General features: G+C 40.8%; 1 protein-coding gene across 1 annotated transcript; it reads left to right on the top strand.

Annotated features, from left to right (window-relative positions):
- The first annotated feature begins 1,707 nt into the window (after positions 1-1,707).
- LOC132768370 (keratin, type II cytoskeletal 4-like) lies at positions 1,708-17,076 on the top strand. Its single transcript, XM_060764188.2, has 9 exons — positions 1,708-2,340; positions 4,072-4,286; positions 6,277-6,337; positions 6,945-7,040; positions 8,566-8,730; positions 9,303-9,428; positions 13,375-13,595; positions 14,286-14,320; positions 15,901-17,076. The coding sequence occupies exons 1-9, from the start codon at positions 1,831-1,833 to the stop codon at positions 16,122-16,124; spliced, it is 1,653 nt and encodes a 550-aa protein (XP_060620171.2). The 5' UTR covers positions 1,708-1,830; the 3' UTR covers positions 16,125-17,076.
- The last annotated feature ends 1,119 nt before the right edge of the window (positions 17,077-18,195 follow it).

Below are 18,195 nucleotides of genomic sequence, written 5' to 3'. Positions count from 1 at the left end.
GACATGGCTGGCTGCAAAATGCAAAACATTCAGCTTTTCTTATATGTACCAGAATGTGTTAATCTTGTTCAGACTAGAAGCAGAGATGGGGTAAAGTTAAGCAGTTGAAATGTTTCCTTCTCCATGGCTGGATTTTTATTAGAGCAAGCAAACAATTATAGCTCCAGTTGTATTCCAGATGCACTCCATGTAAGGAAATGGTTTCCTCTTTCTCCTCTGGAGGAAAGTCACTGGGGTGAGGGCAATGGTTTTTGAAACAGGATGGAGAAAGACCCATTGACAGAGAAACCCAGGTAATGTGTATTTATACACAAATATGTTTACTGTGCTGTTATGCACAGAGGGCATATACTCAATCATGGTATAAGATGGGCATTGCAACATAATGTACACTATTGGATTTGGACTAGGATGGGTTGAGCATGACTCTCACAAAGGTAATTTGGTTGGCAGATGCTGGTCAGATTCTCTCAGCCAGGGGATTAAAAACCCAGTTATTGCCAGATACCTTCAGTTTTTAATTTTGTTCCTCCTTAAACTCAAATTGTATTGAATTCTCAATTGTATATTCTCTTGTCTTCTGCATGCACATGGATACTTATATAGAATTAAGAAGAAATAATGACAATGAAAGAAAGTTGAGATCAGTAGTTTTAAAAGAAAGAATTAATACATAAGGAATACTCCATGCAATGATTTGCTCTGAAAAGTAGTGGGATCTCCTTTGTTATAAGCCTTCAAGAGCAGACTGGATGACCACCTATCAGGCATGCAATGGACTTCCTGTATGAGTAGAGGGTTGGGGTTGATCAGTGATTCCCAAACCTCTGTCCTTCTGGTGTTTTGGAATTTGGTTTCCAGAAGCTCTAGCTAGCTTGGCCAACCATCAGGAATTCTGGAAGTTGAAGTCCAAAACATCTGGAGGGCCAAAATTTTGGAACCACTGAGAAACCGAGAAAACTTCAATTTTTTATATTACAATCATTAAAAATGATTGTTAGTATGTATGTGCATGTTAGAGCCTGTGTGTGCCACCTCATGTTACATAAAGGAAGAACGGAATAAAAATGTAGTGTAGCCCACTTTAATCCTTGCAGCATTCAAGTTCCTTCACCTTGATTGAATTTTGTCATTTTTACTAAGAACAGTGAAAGTGGCTTCCACACCTGCTGGGAAACACAATAAGCAGATCTGATATTGGATTTATTTATTTTTCTTCAAATTATATATATGGTCTGAGATAATGCAGTGAAATCATAGGTGTGGATAAATAATGTATTCTTTCACTTGAAGTATGCGTGCCAGTAGGTTACTTTTTGGAACTCTCTGAAAAGAAACATCTGCCATCGGGTTTAAGAAAAAGGGAGTGATGGGGATATGTATCTTAGCCAGGGGATTATTTTCCCTGACGGGCCAATAAAAAAAAATGTCAAAGGGACATGTCATGCCCTGCTGCACAGGTAAAGCTCATAGTGGAATCCAGAGGTTGATGGAAAGGTGATGTGGGTAATCTGGGGTTGTGAAGAGTTCACTGTCATTTTGTGGGTTTTTCAGCACTTTGGGGTGTGTTTCAGGGAAGGTCATTTTCTGGCACGGAGAAAGAGGGAGGATGCCAAGCACACCTAAGCTTAGGAATACAATAGAAAAAAAGAGGAACCCTTGCTTTTCCACTCCCCTGTCACCTAGCCAACTTTCTAAATGAATAAAAAGGTGGATTCTTGCCTTGCTTTTAGAGGGGCTCAGTTTCACTCCTTGCTTGGAACTCTTCCTCGGACACTCCGTTGCCAATCACTGCCACCAAGACAGATCTCCCTGTAACGAATCGTCACCATGTCTCGCCAGTCGTATGGCTTAAGCATCGGAGGAGGAAGCAAGGGATTCAGCTCCAATTCTGTCTCTCTTGGTGGTGGAAACAGAGTCAGCTTCAGCACTGCTTCTGTGGCTCATGGATCTCGTGCCCGTGTTGGAAGTGGCGGTGGAGGTTTTGGCAGCAGAAGCCTCTATAATCTTGGGTGCAACAAGAGAATCTCCAGTGGTGGCCTTGGTGGGGGCTTTGGTGGCTGGGGCCATGGAGGTGGCGGCTTTGGAGTTGGTGGCTGCTTTGGTAGAGGGATTGGTGGAGGACTTGGCTTTGGTGGAGGGCTTGGTGGTGATTTTAGTGGTGCAGGAGGCCCACACTTTCCAGTATGCCCACCTGGAGGGATCAAGGAAGTTACCATTAACCAAAACCTCCTGCACCCCCTCCATCTGGAAATAGACCCAGAGATCCAGAAAGTGAGGTCAGAAGAGAGAGAGCAGATGAAGATCAACAACAACAAATTTGCCTCATTTATTGACAAGGTAAGATGATTATGACATTGTGAACTTCCAAGTTAGTTTGAGGATCATTTTTTTCTATCCCCTTTTTTGTGACAAGGATATTTCAGGGGTATTCGATCTGATATTTAGTTACATAACAATAGGTTTCAAAACTAGACAGTTTAGGAGTAATTGATAAGCCATGATTTCCCATTTTAAATGCTATGGCTATTAAATCTAAGCCTGCCAAAATTATCTACATGCCCTTCAGTGGAGCAACTGTATCTGGCTCTGCAGGGGTCTCAAGTAGTTCCCAGGATATTTCATTAAATTAGGTGAATTAAAAGGGTGAATATACTCTGAAAAAAATCTATTCAGATGTCATCCCCAAAGTATTATGATGAAAAGTGCCAAACATTCTGAGGTTCTCTATGGATCTATTTGACTTATGATGTTCTGGGGGGATACTTGATTGTGATGCCACTTTACATTTAGTGACATGCTCTTAATTTGTATCCAGCAATACTGTGTTTTTCCATGTTGTTGCCAGTGTTAAACTGCAATCTGCGAGAGATATGTTAGGAAAATGTATATACATATTTCTTTTTCAAGATAGCCCTATGTCAATGGCCAGAAATCAGGCATGTTGGCCCTAAAACAGGCAAAGCAAACTTTGGTCCGCCAGGTGTTCTGGACTTCAACTCCCATAATTCCTTATAGCCAGCTGGGATTTTTGGGAGTTGAAGTTCACCTGGAGGGCTGAAGTTTTCCCATGCCTGCTCTAAAATGAAATTTAATTGAGGTATAGTTTTAAGAAGGCTGTGCATCTCATTTGGGGATAGATATTCCAGATGCACATTGGATAGCAGCATCAATATTAGTCCGCAGTATTATTTCTCCTCAAGAGCTGGTAATGAACAAAACGTTTCCCTTATCAATTATCTTCCATTTCATTTCTCTTTTACATCTCTCAGCTACCTATTAGGATTTAGTGTTTTGTGTGAAGAGTAAGGAGTAATAACTTTAATATGGAATTTGAAAGTTGTCCCTGCCTGTGAGCAATACTGAGAAATACTAGAGGGAATACTTGTGTCTTGAAAGAAGAAGAAGAAGATAGCCAAGTGATGTGTCAGAATATGCTCTCAGTGTGGACATGGGGCAAAGCAAAAGGCATGGTCAACCCTGGATTGATGGTCTTGTTAAACAGTCCACAGAAAAGAGACTCTTATGGTTATGGTTTCATGTACCTTAAGGTTTAGTGATCTGAAGAGTGCCCCATTTCAAGGCCATCTTCCTCAAGAAGGAGTGGCTCATTTATCCATAGACAGGCAGAGGTAATCTACCCTAAATGAAGGATGTTGCATTATGCCTTCCATAATCTCTGATAAACGTGCTGCCTGGATCAAGATGTTACCACAGAATTTCCACCCTTGGTCTAAAGACAGAATGTAGAGGGCTGAGAATGAAAAATGTAACACATTGTTGAAGGCTTTCATGGCCAGAGTCATTGGGTTGCTGTGAGATTTTTGGGTTGTATGGCCATGTTCCAATGCTACTGGACCATGGCCTTATAGACCAAAAAACTCACTTTTTTGTGTGAAAAAGTTACACTAAAAATTTGAAATGCACCCCAAAACTCTCCCTAGAGGGAATAACAATTTTCCAGGAACAGATACACACATAAGGCTTGTATCTGATTAGTGAAGGCCATAGGACTACAGGTTAATGTTTATGTTTTCCACCTGTCCACTCTTCCTTTTCCTTTCCATCTAGGTCCGCTTCCTAGAACAGCAGAATAAAGTCTTAGAGACCAAATGGAAGCTCTTGCAAGAACAAGGCCCAAGTGCTGTTCAGAAGCATCTTGATCCAATGTACGAAGTTTACATCAGCAACCTGAGGAGACAGCTAGAGGGTCTTCAGAATGAAAAGAGAGGCCTGGAATCTGAGCTTAAAAACTTCCAAGACATGGTTGAGGATTATAAGACTAAGTAAGAGAATATTTTGGCTTAGCCCCACATTTATTGGTTTTTTTTAAATCCTCCAATTTAGTTTTGCTTATTGTGCAGACAGTCCTTCCCAGCAAGAAATACCCTATGTCCTTGTGTATAAGTTAGCCTCACAAACACATTGAAGGCAGGTTTTGAGGCCAAAATCATTGATTGTGACCCATGGACAAATCATGAGTCATTCCATAGGTGGTAAGCCACCTGTGCCACATAAAAAGGCTATTTGTCGCTGGCTGCCACAGCCACCATTTTCTCTCCCAGTCATTAATATTGACCAGAAAGAAGAGAAGGGGCTGGTTCTTATTTTTAGATCCTCCTGGTATGGACTGATTTTTTTGAGGTCAATTTTTTGACTGAAATGTTTTGACTTATACATGACTATATACATTAAGTCAAGTGTAGATTGTCACACATGACAGCTTCTGAATATCATTGAGTGTGTTGATCTACTTCAAAATAATAGTCTTTATAGCATAATCTATCATGGTGTCTTATGACACAGAAGCTGTTTCCAGCAACTTTTAAATAAGGTAGAGATTTTCCATGCAAAGACTGGAATTAATGAAATGGGACCATTTCATTTTGTCCACACAACTCTTTTGAAGTAGGCCACAGCAAGACTGCAATGAATTGAGTTGATGAGGATTTGAACCTTTTCTTTTGTCCATAGAATGAGATAGGATAACCTGTTATATTTGAAATATATCAAGCAACGGTTTAGCTTATCTGATGCAACATGTCAATAGTTTCCAATTGCATTTATTATAATGTTGGAACAATCAACAATTATATTTTTGCACTTTTCCTACCTGTATAATTGATGAAGCTCAGACAAATGGACGCACCTCTCCTTTAATTTAAATGCTTTATGATACTATAATATGTACTACAATAGGCCCTCTACTTTTGTGGGTTTAGGGGTATAAGACACCCAAAAAAGTAGAAAAAATGATTTTTTTAAAAAATACTATTTTTTATGTGATGGAACATCTCTCTGGAAATCTCTAGCATGATTCTGTGATAAATTTTTGCCAGATTAGTCCCACTCCATATTAATGTATTTGACTGCACACATGGAACCTCCATGATCAAAACCCTTGTCTTGGCATTCAGTGTATTCAGACAAAGACGCTAACAATATCTTTTGTAGATCTTCTTGGTCATGTCCTGATGGTCTTAAAGACAGCTAGGTTTGTGGTGTAGCTGGGGATTGGGACTGATGTGTGCACCCATATCCTCCTCCCCACTTTAGCTCTACATATGAGCAGGTAAATATCTGTGTACGTGATATCTGATACGCTGACATGATATCTGATACCCTGCCAGCCCAAAGAGATCTGTTTGTTAGATATGGAATTTGCTGGCCATATGATGCATAAAAATGGGTATTGTTATTTAATAAACAAATACACATTGAAACTACGTTGTTAAACATGGATAGTATTAAACAATACCTTTGCCTGATGCCAAAGGATGTAGAATGCATTCTGGCAGAAAAGGGAGAATGGAGTACAAAGAATGAAGCATGAATCATAAACTAAAGGATGTCAATTACCTATAAATAATTAGGCATACCAAACAATTTCAGAAGGATTCTAAACATCAGGGAATGACGAGAGGCAGGGCCACATTACGTCACATACCCTACTCCTGATCCAAAATTTGAAAATAATTTAGGACCATGAGCTACAAATTCATGGTCCTGATTTATTTCCCAAATATATGATGGAAGAATAAGACTATATGATGGAAAAATAAAACAATGTTACTCTTTGCTCTGATTTCATAGTTGTATTATCTTGCATCCAAGAGCCTGGTCCTTCAAGAAAATTAATATGCTTTGATCCAAGCTGAGGGCAGTGGATCAATGATAAATTGAAACTGATGGTTAAATAATGCACAAAATGTGAGCCATAAGAGGAACAGTGCAGGCAGAGAGGCAAACTAAGTGTCCTTTCTTTGCAATTACCAGATATGAAGAAGAAATTAATAAGCGTACCCAGGCAGAGAATGACTTTGTTCTCTTGAAAAAGGTAAGTGCTTCTATGTTTTTTTCTATTCTTTTGCAGAAGGAAACACAATATTTAGTGTGGCATAACACACCAATTATATTTCTGTATATAGTTGGCTCTTCATCTTCCTGGATTCGGCCACCATAGATTCAACTATCCACAACTAGAATTTATTTTTTAAAATTTCTGAAAGCAAGCCTTGATTTACCTTTTTATATAAGGGACATCATTTAACTATGCCATTGAATATAGTAGGACTTGAACATTCAGAGATTTTTATATTTGGAACCAAAGCTCAGTGGATATCAAGGGCCCAGTGTACAGCATGGATCAACAAAGTACATTTTATACTGATTCCTTCTGTTATTTCTTGGAATATTTGCACAAAATATTGTTCTTTCCTCCTTATGTGGTGGTTTCAAGATGCAAAATGGCATTTACATTGGAATTTACAACAGAACTTTATCACACTTCAAATCCCCCAGCTGGAGAGGGTATTCTAAAAGTAGTGGTCCCTAAAAGCAGTGCTTCCAAGCTCTGATTTAGAATGGATAGAATCCTTTAAAGGGATTAAATTGATTTATCACTTTGAGCAGTTGAGTGATCTTTGCTCTGGTCTTTCTTTCAGGACGTGGATTCCGCTTACATGACTAAAGTTGAACTGCAGGCGAAATTTGATGCCTTGACAGATGAAATCAATTTCATGAGATGTGTGTATGAAGCTGTAAGTTGTGTTGCTATTTTCGGTGAACACCTAGGAGAGAACTGGGGGTGAAATGAACTTTTGTTGTATGGTGTGGTAGGCTGAAGAGATGTTTAAGCAAATTCTTTGTAAATGTGAATGAGTGGTTTGAAATCAGATAATGGCACTCCTCTGTCACAACAGTTATTTTTAAAAAATTAAACATTTTAAGAATGGCAAGGAATAATGTTAGGTATATACATGTCTATACATACACTTGACCTATTTAATCATCCACATACTGTTTTGGCAGATACAATTCCTATATCTGTGGGATTGATACCAATTGATTCATTTAACCACATCTGACAAAATATACCCTCTTTAAGCATTTTCTAGGTCCTCCAGGTGATTGTATGGTATATGCTTCTTCCATAAGTTGACCATACAGTCGTGCTCTTTGTATGTTGCAAAGTGAACTCTCCCACTTGTGTACAGATGATAGCAAATGCTAACAGAAGATAGAGAAAATACAGAATTGCTTAACATGTTTTTTGCCTTAATCTACTGTGACCAGTTCTGGGCACTGCAATTCAGGAAGAATACTGACAAACTGGAAGAGTGAACAAAATGAGCAAAGGTTTTGAAACCAAGCCCCATGAGAAGCAGCTGAGGGAGCTGGGCATGTTTGGTCGGGAGAAAAGAAGGCTGAGAGGTGCCATGGGAGCCAAGTTTAGATATCTGAAAGGATGTCATATTGAGGAGGGAGCAAGCTTGTTTTCTGCTGCTCTAGACACTCGGGGTGGTTCTAGACAGCAGAAAAGTCCATGTCAACCCAGGTTTAAAAAACCTGGATCAGGACAGACTGTAGTTCACACACCAGCTCCAAAAGCCTGTGCTTTTCTCATGGGGTGTCTAGATGTCCTTCTGGGAGAATACCGAGACACCCCCCCCCCCCCCCAAAAAAAAGCCTTTAAAAAGTAAAGTAACTTACTGGGCCAGAATTTCTCTGCTGCCAGCCCTCTCCTGGAGTGTAACAATGACACACCAGGAGAAAGGGGTGGTGGTGGTGGGGGGGGGGGGTTGACCCACACCTTTCAAGAAAGTGCGGATCAAACCCACTATCAAATTAATTTGCTGCAAAGCAGGGTTTTCCTGCTTTGTGACAAATGAATTCATTTTTATGTGGGGTGTCATTTGGATGCCCCAGTTGAAAATGTAAGAGCTCTCACTTTTAAAGGGCTGTTTGGATGTGCCCTCAGAAAGGGAGCAGTGGACTAAAGCTGCAGGAAAAGAAATTCCACCTAAACATTAGGAAAAACTTGGTAAGAGTTGTTCAGCAGTGAAACATACTGCTTTGAAGCATGGTGGACTCTCTTACTTTGGAGATTTTAAAGCAGAATCTGGATGGTTATCTGTCAGGAGTGCTTTGATTGTATTTACCTGCATGACATGGGATGCACTGGATGACCCTTGGGGTCTCTTCCAACTCTATGATTCCATGATTCGGTGTGTATGTGAAAGGAATGGTAGTAATTTGATGGCAATGATTGCATTTCATTTGCAGGAACTGAACCAGATGCAACAGACTGTGTCTGACACCTCTGTTGTTCTTCAAATGGACAACAACCGGAACCTGGATATGGACAGCATCATTGCTGAAGTCAAGGCAACGTTTGAAGAAATTGCCCAGAAGGGCCGGATAGAAGCAGAGTCCTGGTTCCAATCTAAGGTGAGTTGTCTCATTACCTATCCAATATTGGTAGTTAGAAACATTGCTCAGAGGGAAGCAAAACAAAGAATATTCCTAACATAGGAAGCTGCACTAAACTGAATCAGGCCTTCAACTCAGTGTTGCTTACATCAATGGGAAGTAGGCCTCTTGGGTTTCACACTAGAATCTTTCTCAACCCTACCTGAAGTTGTGGGGGGAGTGAACATGAAACTGTCTGTATGCAAAGTCCATTCTTTACCATTGAGTGGTGACTGTTCTGGAAGATGTGATGTAGTTATGAAAAGGGCAGTAGGACTGATATAATATCACCCCTAGTCTACATTTTTAGAGGGACTGCAGAGAAAAACAATGCAGGGTCCTGGGGAGCTTATGAGGATGAGGTTGGGGATTTCAGGAGCCACAAAGTGGAAAACAGGACTCCATGGGGCCTGTGTGCTATCCTTTTCTCAAACTTTTCCAAGGTTCCAGAGTACTTAGGAAAACATAGTAATTGCTTATCTGGGTTTTGCTACCATAGACAATCTGGACAGACATAACAAATTTCCACACTTCTTTTTTCTGAATACTAGTATGAAGAGATGCAAGCAACAGCTGGGAAACATGGAGATAGCTTACGAGACACCAAAACCGAGATCTCTGAGCATAACCGGATGATTCAGAGGATACGAGCTGAAATTGAAAATGTGAAGAAGCAGGTAAGGTGGAAGGATTGTTGCAGAATCAATCGAAGGAGTGAAATTCTCTTCTAAAACTCTTGCTTTGTTCAATTGAGTGGAGTCCAGTGATTTTTTTCCAGCAGCGTTTTTTTTTTAACAGTTTCTTTTAAGCTGGTTGGAAACTTGCCTTTCTGTAAGGAGGCATTAACCAACACCTTCACCCACTCTGCCAAGCCCCCTCTTGGCCTCCATTACCAACCAGGATGGGCAGGGGTCTAGGATACATGTGGTTGCCCTTGCTTCTCCAAGGATCTTGTCCACATTCTTGAGTCACACCAACTGAAATGAATCCATTAAAATCGGATAAGCAGATGCTCTAGTTACAACTTCAGAGACTGCTGTTAACATGGTGTCCAGCCCTGCTGGATGGTTCTTTGCAGATGCAATGTTGGCCACAAAAAGAGATTTTTTTGTGGCATCAATTGCCATAGCATATGCTCTTAGATATGCACACAACTGTGTTTGGTCTGACTCATTGTGCTTTGAATTCCACATGCACTCTAGTTCCCTCCTCATTCGCTTCATTGCTGCTAAGTCCTCATTAAGCCAAGGAAATTGTTTAGCTCTGCTACTCAAGAGGGGAAGTTCCGGAGCAATCGTCTCTTTTGCCCCAGTCATCTCCCTATACCAGAGCATCAACAGGGACACCTGTCGAGGTGGAGGGAAATTCCCCAAGAGGTATAAGGAATCCTTCTGAATCCATAAGCCTCCTGGGGGGGACCATTTTAATAGTTCTTTCACTCCTGCAGAGGTTAGGGGGTGCAGTTAGTCTAAACTTGATTAGGTGATAGTTGGTCCATGGCAATGGAGTGATGGTCAGCTCCTTCACACTGCTACCTCTGTGGACAGGTCAAGATACTTGTTGGATAGCCCTATGGTTACCATGGTGGACATGAAGTCTTGAGCTACTCCTAACAGGGAGGTCTCCACATGGACCTTATAGTTCCGCAGCACTATAAGCCATTGGGACTCCAGCACCAGGCCTAAGACCACCCTGGCTAGCGCAGGCAGGGAGACTGTAGTGTAGAGGAGTGGCTTATACATTAGTGGAATCCCTATTCTGTCCCAGTCATCTACCCTCAGGTAGACATACTCAATTGTGGCAGACTGTGGAATCAGGTATCTGGTCAGGGAGATGGAATCCCTGTAGACCACTATGACCCTGACTCCCCCCTCCCCCCAATTCCAGATCTTGGCTGGTGCTGCACAGAGTAGCATGGCAGACAAAGCTGGGAGAGATTAACTCTCCCAGCCTCATCCAACCAGGTCTCTGTTATGCACGCCAGATCTGCACGCTCAGCCAGGATTTAATCCTGGATGATAGCTTTATTTCCATTTACAGACCTGACGTTCAACAGCACCACTCTTAAGCCAGAAGAGCTACCATCCTGGGTACTCGGTTTTACCATGTCAGGAGACCATTTTGGAACTATCAATATTCTCTCTTGTTCCCTAGGCCAAATTGGTTTTGGTCTCCCTTTCCCGTATCTCCTCCTCCCCAATATTACTCCTATGAAGGCCCCTTGATCACTGAAACTCTCCCATCCTCTGCTATGCCCTAGCCTCACTTCCTCAGCCCATGGACCCATAGTAGTTATATGGTTTAATAGCTCTTCATTGATAACTGGCCCTCTTCTCCCCTTTTTGGCTTTGGTCATTCCTTGAGAACCACTCTCAGAATGTGTTGCTGAGGGACACCTGCTCGGCCCCACAACCATTGTCTTCTGGGGTCCTGTAGGGCTCAATACTGTCCCGCATGCTGTTTAACATCTACATGAAACCACTGGGAGAGATAATCCAGAGTTTTGGAGTTTGATGTCATCTGTACACAGATGACATTCAACTCTATCACTCCTTTCCACCTGTTACTAAGAAGGCTGTTCAGGTCCTGAACAGGTGCTTGGCAGCTGTGATGGCCAGGATGAAGGTGAACAAGTTGAAATTGAATCCAGACAAGACAGAGGCACTCCTGGTCAGTCACAAGGTTGAACAGGATATAGGGTTACAGCCTGTGCTAGATGGGGTTACACTCCCCCTGAAGACTCACGTTCACAAATTGGGAGTTTTCCTGGATTCATCACTGAGCCTGGAACCACAGGTTTCAGCAGTGGCCAAGGGAGCCTTTGCACAATTAAAACTTGTGTGCCATCTGCGCCTGTACCTTGGGAAGTCAGACTTGGCCATGGTGGTCCATGCTCTGGTCACATTGAGAATAGACTACTGCAACACACTTCATGTGGGGTTGTCTGATGACTGTTCAAAAGCTTCAAGTAGTTAAATGGGTGGCGGCCAGATTTCTCTGATTTCTCGAGATTTCTCGAGTACAGGGAGCATACAACTGGCTCTACTGGCTGCCAGTCTGGTACTGAGCACAATTCCATGTGCTGGCATTAGTCTATAGAGCCTTAAATGGTTCTGACCCAGCTTGCCTGTCTGAAGGTATCTCCCGCTATGAGCCAGCTTGGAGGTTAAGATGGTCTGGGAGGCCCTGCTCTCAGTCCCACCCCCTTCGCAAGTGTGACTGTTGGGGATGAGAGACAGGGCCTTCTCAGTGGTGGCCCCTTGGCTATGGAACTCCCTTCCTAATGAGCTCAGATCAGCTCCCTCACTCCTGACTTTCAGAAAAAGGCTAAAGACGTGGATATGAGATCAAGCATTCAATTAGTAACCTACTAAAGAATTATGGAATAGTGCAATGACAATTTTGGAACTGCCATGGACTATGATTTTGGATAATGTGATTTTAACAAGTGTTTTAAAGGTTTGATATGTTTTTCATGATTGTTTTAACATATATGTTATTTTTATATATGTATGTTTTATATGGCATGAAATTGTTGCCTATATATGTAAGCCGCCTTAAGTCACCTAAGGGGTTGAGAAAGGCAGGGTATAAATAAGGTAAATAAAATAGATACATAATTTTTTCCTGTGAGTAAAACTTTATCTGATTAGACCTCTCCTTCAACTGCAGTGATAAGATCAAAATGCAACTAAAATGTATTGGACATAGCAGATAAAATCTGGATACTCAAGTGCATGCAGAAGTTACTATTTTGGATCATATTTTCCCAAATCTCCCAGTCTTCCATGGCTGAAGGATTTAGGGAGTTGTGCTCAAAACATGTTTTTTTTTAAAAGAAAAACTCTGAAAAACTTTCTGCTGGTTAAATGTAAAGCTGCTGGTGAAAGGTCATGATAATGTAATAGTGCTGGTCATTAGGAGATATCCTGACCAAAAGCATATTTCTTGAGACTCAGAAAAGCCTGATGAAGAAATTCCTGAATTAGTGTGAATCTCTGCGGTTCAGGAATTATTTTCTGCACAAGTAAATATTTTTCATAGAAAAAAAATCTTTTTTTTTGCAAGGAAATAACATTTTCGGAAAAAAAAATTTTGCACAGATTTTTTTTTCTTGCTGAAAATCCTGTTTTGTGTGCAAACTGTACTGATTTTATGCAGGCAATATCACTGTCTGGACCATTCTGTGTGCAGAAAAAATATTTCTGCACAGTATTATTTTTGCACAGCAAATGCTGGGGTTTTTATTTTACAGAATATGATTTACATTGTAAACAGTTGTTAAAGCCTGTTGATAAAATAATTACATTACTAGATACGGATAGTAAGGAATATTCCACATACCTCATATGTTTTGTGATAAAAGATTTTGCAGCAAATTTTCAATTAATGATATTAATGCACTTCATTTGTGAAGTGTGCCTCCTGTGGAATTGTGGGCTTTATAGTTTAATGAGAGCTCTTTGGCTCAGACTTCTGAATGCCCCCTTTTAAACTGCAAATCACAATATCCCATAGGAGGCAGTCATAGTAAAGTAGAATAATACTGCTATAAACACAAAAAAGACAGTGGTGGTGGTGTATATGAGGATATCATTTACTCGTGTCTCTCTTGCCTTTCAGTGTGAGAAGCTGAAGTCTAATATCGCAGAAGCTGAGGAACGGGGTGAGCTGGCACTCAAGGATGCCAGAAACAAGCTGACTGAACTGGAAGAGGCTCTGCAGAAGGCCAAGGAAGAAATGACCCGTCTCCTGAAGGAGTATCACGAGTTGATGAGTTGCAAGTTGGCCCTGGATGTAGAAATTGCCACCTACAGGAAATTGCTGGAAGGAGAGGAGAGCAGGTGTGTGACATGAAAAAAGATAAAGAGAATGTCCTGATTTTTCTGAACAGTGACAGAAGGGGGATGTCTACTCATCACACAAGTCAAGGGAAGAGATAAAGATATAGAGACAGAGAAGAGGAAGGGGGGGGGGGAGAGAAGAGATAGCAATAGATATACAAACCCCCTCTCTTGTCCTACCAAACTGTTGTGAAAGGTTTTGATTTAGTCTGTCAGTTAAATGTTAAGATTAATAACATGGAGTCTGTAATCATAACCGTAGAAAATTCATTTAAAATCAACTTTGCAAGATTTTGTGGAGGCTTTCCACCTCATGCATTGTGGTGTCTTGGAGTTTAGTGGTGTTTATAGCAAGTTAGTTTAGACATATTATACCTATGTAAACTGTAAGGATCAGAAAAATTGGAACAGTGCCTAATATTCCTAAAACTGGCACCACTGGAGCCTGGCTAAAGAACACAAGCTCCCAAGGAACTTCTTGGTCAAAGAAAAAGCTTAAACCTGACTTTCCTGCATTCATTGATATTCCCTTTCTCCACCCTATAGCTGTGGTGGCAGCAAAGTCCAACCATGTAAACAAAATGATTTCAAGGGATTAGTTTGTATTGACTGGAATATTGTAAGGCTTTGCTATGTCAAAACCTATTTGGATCTGATCCATCCCTAAATCCCCTTTTATTTCTTTCCCAGGCTATCTGGAGACTGCCAAAGTACTGTGAACATCTGTAAGTAACAACTCCTTTCCCTTTCTAATTGAGTAGTACCTACTTTTGAGTAATTGATCTGGCAATTTACAGTGCCAAACAGCTATGTCAATGCAAGCAGCAAAGTTGATTTTCTTTCTACTCCATTTCCAGAAATGAGCGGTTTGGTGCATGGCTACTACAAACTGAGTGTCTTGTAGCAATATGTCTTAAATTGCTAAGCATGGTAAAAATGGGCACAAAAGGAATATCACAGAGGCAGGAGCTGGCTTAAGGGCCATACCCATAGAAAGATTTCCTCATGCATCATTGTGAGAGACTTTAGATTACCACAAAGTCAGTTGTCTTGAAGCAATTTTGTTGTGCGTCCTACTAACATGTACACAGAGAGCAAGTCTTATTAAAAGTAGCTGTATATGTTACAAAAAAGACTATAGGGAAGCCGATGCAAGCAAATTTTTCAAGTAAAGTCCTGGCTGGCATCCATTACTCATGGAGCAGTTGACATTAGCAGCTTGCCCAAAGCAATCTAGTTGAACTTCCTGATTGAACAAGGTTCTTATTTCAAGTCCTGCTCTTAAACTACAATGTTATGTTTAGTCTCTGTTGAACCTTACCACACAAATAATTCTTATTCCTTTGAGGATGCAGCACATGATTGAAATCTGTCACTTTGAGTGATGATTTGCTATGGCGTGGATGTTCCTCAGTATGAAATAAGAAAACAAAAACATAGTGATTGCAACATTGATAAAAAGATCAATTTAGATAAGTAGTAAATAGGAAAAAGGATTGATTCAATAACTAAGAAGTGTGTGAGTGAGAGAGATTGTAGCTGCTCTGGCTTTATGATGGATTTTACTGGAAAGCCACAGCTTCTCCCTCTTTCCCTGCTTCTTTATCTCTTTACTGGTAACCAATTTTATACCCCTCATTCTATTTAAAGATATCCCATATTGGTGATATTTAAATTTGAAATAACACAGACCCAATGAATATTACAGAATATAAACAGTGCATTTATGGGAATTTCCTGTGCTTACCAGGGCTCGCTAGTCCAAAGAAGTATTGGGTGGTGGTGGTGAGTTTTTCGTGAACTTGTAGATTGCCAAGCCGAGTCTAAAATGTGAGGTGTAACACTGAAATACATCTTATCTGTTTATTTTTCTTGTTTTTTATTTTCTTTCCTGCAATATAAAAAATGTGTTTTACAGCCAGTCTAAGCAGCAGCTTGGCTGCCCCTCTGGTGTGTTTTAGGTTCAGAATGCCATGAGATATACCTGATTCAGAATATAACCATGTGGGTATATCCTATGAAATCCTGGGATTGGAGTTTAGGAAGGGATGTTTAGAATTATCTGAACTACAATAAAAGAGCTCTCTATCTCAAGTTACAAATTCCAGAATTCTGTCGGATGGTGGCCATGGCAATGAAATTGATATTGAACAATGCCTTGTTGTACAGATACCCTCATATGTTGGAGGACAAGGGAATGGCTCCTGTCACTGTTGCTTAGCACTGATAAGACTGAGTTCAAGAAATTATCTGTTGGTACCAAATGACAATAAACATGTAACCACCTTGAACATTTCTTTTCCAGCTGTGCTCGGTGCTACCTCACACATCTCTGGTGGTGGCTATGGTGGTGGCTATGGTGGTGGCTATGGAGGAGGAATGTCCTTTGGAAGTGGTTCTGGTGGCCTAGGTGGTTTCAGCAGCATTGGTGGTGGTGGAGGAGGAGGACATGGTTCTGGGAGTACCATCGTGAAGAAAACCACTACGTCATCAACCATCAGGTCTACATCTACATCTAGGAAACAATAAGCAAGTGAGGCAACGGTAACATAACCCAGAGTGAAACATTCTTCTGAAGATCTCCATCAAGCTGCATTGAACTGAACCTCTTGGAGAAATGAACTGTGTCCATTTTATAACCACTATTTCTCTTCTCCCTGAATATGTTTAGGTATTGCATTGTGTTTCCTTAACATTTTTCATGCCCCCTTATATAGATCAGGCACTAGTAAAATATAAATAGACACCACCCCTACCATGGCTGTATGTTCATAACCAAAGGCAATCAGCATTTGATAGATCTACTTGTTCAGGAAAGCATATTGCTCTACTATTGTGCTTTTTATGGAAATTTCCAGCGCTTACCAGGGCTCCTTCTTTGTCTGAAGGAGTCCAGTTCCCATATTGCCCTAGGTAACTTATTGGCTCTAATTTCACATAAATAATGGATCCTCTTTATGACAAACTGAAAAATCTGGATTAGACTTTGCTCTGGTTAAGAAGGATTATTAAGAAGAAGCAGTTCCCGAAGTTAGGTTGGTTAATTGTTATAATATGGGAAACATGGTTTGTATTATTGTTCTTTGCAGGTTGTAATCTCTCTGCATGTCAGTACAAAAGGCCATGGTTCACTTGGACATGGTCCTAATGTTTTGCCTTTTCATAAAATAGAAATCATATCTGATATTTTGTGATTGCCTGTCTGAGGTTCTGCTGATTAATAATTGTTTTCAGTGGAATATGGAGAATATCAGCAGCTTGGGGTGCACCATCTGGTCAAAATTAACATCTTGTAATTTCTACTGATTTCAACAAAGAGTTTTAAACACTTGTTTCAGCTATTTTTGTTAAAAAACAATGCAACTTAGTTAACATTGACTGAATTGTACTTTATGTTCTCTCTCTCTCTCTCTCTCTCTCTCGCAAGCTTTCTGTTTTTGTAATAGCTTGCAAATCTTTGCATCTCATTAAAGTTTGAAACGCAGAGACAATTGGTGATTTTGGTCTTTTTGCTAAGAACTTTATTAATAAATTTTATTTATATTCCTCCCTATCTCCCTGAAAGAACTCAGGGCAGATTCCAAACATAAAAGGTAAACTTTCAGTACTTGAACATAACAGCAAAAGACCCATAATAATGAAAATTAACAGCCCAACATATAAAAGTAAATTATAACTTAACAACAAAAATAGATAAAAAACACAACCTATTACATCAGACATGAAACAAAATATCAATCTCAAACATCAAACAGAAGCATCAATTTCTCAAGATGTCTATTGAGGTAGTGGGGTGAACAGGGCACGGATATGGATGGCAGCTATTAAGCAGAGGTGTAGTATTACCATCTATTCCTCCTCCTCCTTGTACACCAGTGAGCAAAGGTACATCTTCAGTTGTTTCTTAAAGGCGGGGAGGGAGGGGCCATCTTTAATTCCTTAGGAAAGGATTTCCAGAGGTGGGGAGCAGCCATAGAAAAGGCCCTTTCTCTCGTTCCCACCAGCCGCACTTGGGATGGGTTGGACCGAGAACAGGGCCTCCTCTGATGACCACAGTGTCCGGGTTGGTCTATAGTGGGAGATGTGGTTCATCAAATAGTCTGGACCTGAGCCGTTTAAGGCTTTAAAAGTAATGACCTGCACTTTGTATTTAGCCTGGAAGTGTACTGGCAGCCAGTGGAGCTGCTGCAGCATGGGAGTGGTTCTCTGCTCCAGGTGAGGACTGACCAAAGTTAGTAATCTGGCAGCTGATCTTTGGACCAGTTGAAGCTTCCAAACTATCTTTAAAGACAGCCCCAAGTAGAGAGCATTGCAGGAGTCCAAACTAAGGCATGGAGTATCATGGCCAGATCTGGCATGCCAAGGTACGGGTGCAGCTGGCACCACAAGTTTTAACTGTGCAAAGGCACTTCTAGCCACCGCCAATACCTGGGGTTCCAGGTTAAGTGATGAATCCAGGATCACACACAGACTGTGAATTTGTGTCTTCAGGGAGGTGTGACCCCATCCAACACAGGCTGTAATCCCATACCCTGACCCTTCTTCCGACTGACCAGGAGTACCTCTGTTTTGTCTGGATTTAGTTTCAGCTTGTTAGCCC

The sequence above is a fragment of the Anolis sagrei genome, chromosome 2 (genome assembly GCF_037176765.1).
Source record: "Anolis sagrei isolate rAnoSag1 chromosome 2, rAnoSag1.mat, whole genome shotgun sequence".
NCBI classification, from domain to species: Eukaryota; Metazoa; Chordata; class Lepidosauria; order Squamata; family Dactyloidae; genus Anolis; species Anolis sagrei.
Note: the sequence above shows the minus strand (reverse complement) of the source record. Positions and strands in the feature narration are given on the sequence as shown.

Excerpts from the sequence above, each read along its gene's own strand:
- LOC132768370 (XM_060764188.2), top strand. The coding sequence starts at position 1,831 with ATGTCTCGCCAGTCGTATGGCTTAAGCATCGGAGGAGGAAGCAAGGGA. Across the intron at positions 4,287-6,276 it reads GTTGAGGATTATAAGACTAA|ATATGAAGAAGAAATTAATA; the intron begins GTAAGAGAATAT and ends TGCAATTACCAG. Across the intron at positions 6,338-6,944 it reads ACTTTGTTCTCTTGAAAAAG|GACGTGGATTCCGCTTACAT; the intron begins GTAAGTGCTTCT and ends TCTTTCTTTCAG.